Source organism: Phaethon lepturus, unplaced genomic scaffold (assembly GCF_000687285.1).
Source record: "Phaethon lepturus isolate BGI_N335 unplaced genomic scaffold, ASM68728v1 scaffold26411, whole genome shotgun sequence".
Classification (NCBI taxonomy): domain Eukaryota; kingdom Metazoa; phylum Chordata; class Aves; order Phaethontiformes; family Phaethontidae; genus Phaethon; species Phaethon lepturus.
In genome coordinates, this window is record NW_010520538.1 from 4,620 (window position 1) to 6,816 (window position 2,197).

At 42.4% G+C, this 2,197-nt stretch overlaps 1 protein-coding gene across 1 annotated transcript in view; it reads left to right on the forward strand.

Annotated features, from left to right (window-relative positions):
• Nucleotides 1-220: 220 nt before the first annotated feature.
• The window catches only part of LOC104628743 (leukemia inhibitory factor receptor-like), a 12,965-nt gene continuing 10,988 nt past the window's right edge, over nucleotides 221-2,197 (forward strand). The window contains exons 1-2 of the mRNA XM_010297419.1: nucleotides 221-302; nucleotides 1,023-1,143. Of these exons, the coding sequence (XP_010295721.1) occupies nucleotides 221-302; nucleotides 1,023-1,143 (203 nt within the window). The remainder of the gene's footprint in view (nucleotides 303-1,022; nucleotides 1,144-2,197) is intronic.

The following is a 2,197-nucleotide window of genomic DNA, read 5'->3' on the forward strand; positions in this document are numbered from 1 at the left end:
GCAAAAAGGTTTGCTTGCCAGGCAACGAAGAGAAGGGAGTTGCTATGCCTTGGAGCAGCACTGAAGAAGAAAAGTAGATGGAACAAAAAGTGGTATTTGTGGAGTACCAGCTCTGGAATTTCAAAGTAGTTTTATTTTTAATTTTAGAACTGACCAGCTTGTTGGACGATGACATTTATTCCTTCTTGAAGCTGCTGTTCTGAAAGCAAACAGTAGAAGAATGTGGAATAATTCAAGCCTCCGTTTCCTTTTAACACTAGCTATTTTATGTTTAAGAAGCTTAATATATAGCCAAGAGACAGGTAAGTTTACTGCAATGTAATTCACTAATTACTTTTTCTTTGTAGTGGCTGTACGGACACCATGTAATAATGTTGCTTTCCTGTTATACGTATGTTCAAAAACCATCACCACTGTGGTCCCACACCATCCTAGGGGTGGAGGTACTACCAGGCCTGGGCTCTGCTTTCCAGTAGTCAGTGGCGTCTTGTAAACCAGTGCAAAATTGGATGTCAAATTCTCCATAATGCAACTGTGGTAGTCTGCATATGCAGTTGGTGTAAATGTCCACATTGAGACCTTCTTGCTGCATATGTCCGCTGTCTGCAACAATTTCACACGTTATTTTTATTAATTGCCCTTCTGTCATTAATTGCCCTCCATGTGGGACAACGGAGGAGAGCAAAATACTCATTAAGCTTATCATCAAAGCTTGCGGTTTTGCCATTGGCCCAAAGCCTGCTTATTAGGCTAGGCTAGGAATGGGTGTTGTAGAAAGAAACGGCTGCCTGTGTCGTTGCACACAAGTATAAACCCATACTTTGGGTACTTGTAGAGATCTGGCAGTCTGTGGCTGTCTGTAATCAGGCACACAAGTCATTCAACAGTTTTAAAATACTGGCTAGACATGCATGCAATAAAAATGTAAAAAAAAAAATGGCTATAGAGGTGAACAATAGCAGTCATTTTAGTTGGTCATTTGTGACCTGCAGTTTGTGACTGTGTTTCTTACATGATTTCAGGTTCTCTTGGGGACCCCCAGAATTTAAAATGTGTAACGCACGATTTACGTAAAATGATCTGTACTTGGAATGTCCCCTCTAAAGGAAGACATGGACAAACTGACTTTTGCTACACTACCAAGTAAGTCCCCCGTATACCTGGTTGAAAACTACCAACTTGGGATGGAAGTCTAGTTATTCCTCAGTCACTGCCCATGGAATTTGTGATGCTGTTTTTCCCCAGCATCTCCCCATCAGTTTTCCTTGGGTGGTGCTCCCTCCAGGCACTAACACAGGCAGTGGCGGGGTTTCTGGCAAAGTCTTGTTTCGTGCTAACAATGCTCCTGCCTGCCAAAATCTGCTTGCTCTCTTCAAAGGACTGGAAGATGCTCTCTTTTACTCAGACTTCTCTGTGTGTCTGCCTAGCCCTTGCTCAGAGTTTTCATGAGGGACATCTTCATACCAGGTTCAGTCCAAAAGGAAATGATACTTGGAAGAAGCGAATCCTGATGTTAAGGGCCAAAGTGGTAGAATATATGACATAAGTGTTTAGATTGACATGTGGAAAAACATGAAAAATCTCTTGGTGTCTGTCTTATAACCTTTATAAAATTTAAGCTGCCTGGAGAGCATTGTATTAGAGGAAACATAAAAATTATTCCATAATTACAATAGCTTTTCCGAAGTGAGTGCGAGTTAAGTTCTTTTATCATTTCTCAAAATTTTCAGATCTTCTGTGTGTTTTTCACTAATGAGAACTACATGTGCAATTCCCCATGCTATGGGTCTGCCAAATACTTATCATGTGCTAGGGATGAGTTCAAATCCTTTTTGCATCTTGATCCTGCCCCCAATCCAGATATTTGTACTGTCTTTTCTTCCTGTAAATTCTGCAGGCAGCCCAGACTCGTCCTTGGGGTCCCAGGGCTTGGCTGTACTTCTTCCACCTACATGTTTCGTTTTCTGTGTCTAGTTATTCCTCCCTGCATTGCCAGCTATCATATTCTATACAAAAAAGTGTCACATAGATGTGACACTGCGGCCGGAGTCCAGGAGCGTAGAGTCCATGAGGTATTGCCTCCTAAACAGGACCAGTCATGTAGCTGCTGCTGTTTCTCCTTAGCAAAGTGGAACAGGCTTGAGTGCCTGGAGCAGAGAGGCTGAGGGCTGAGTTTAGTACAGACCTCCCTGAGGGA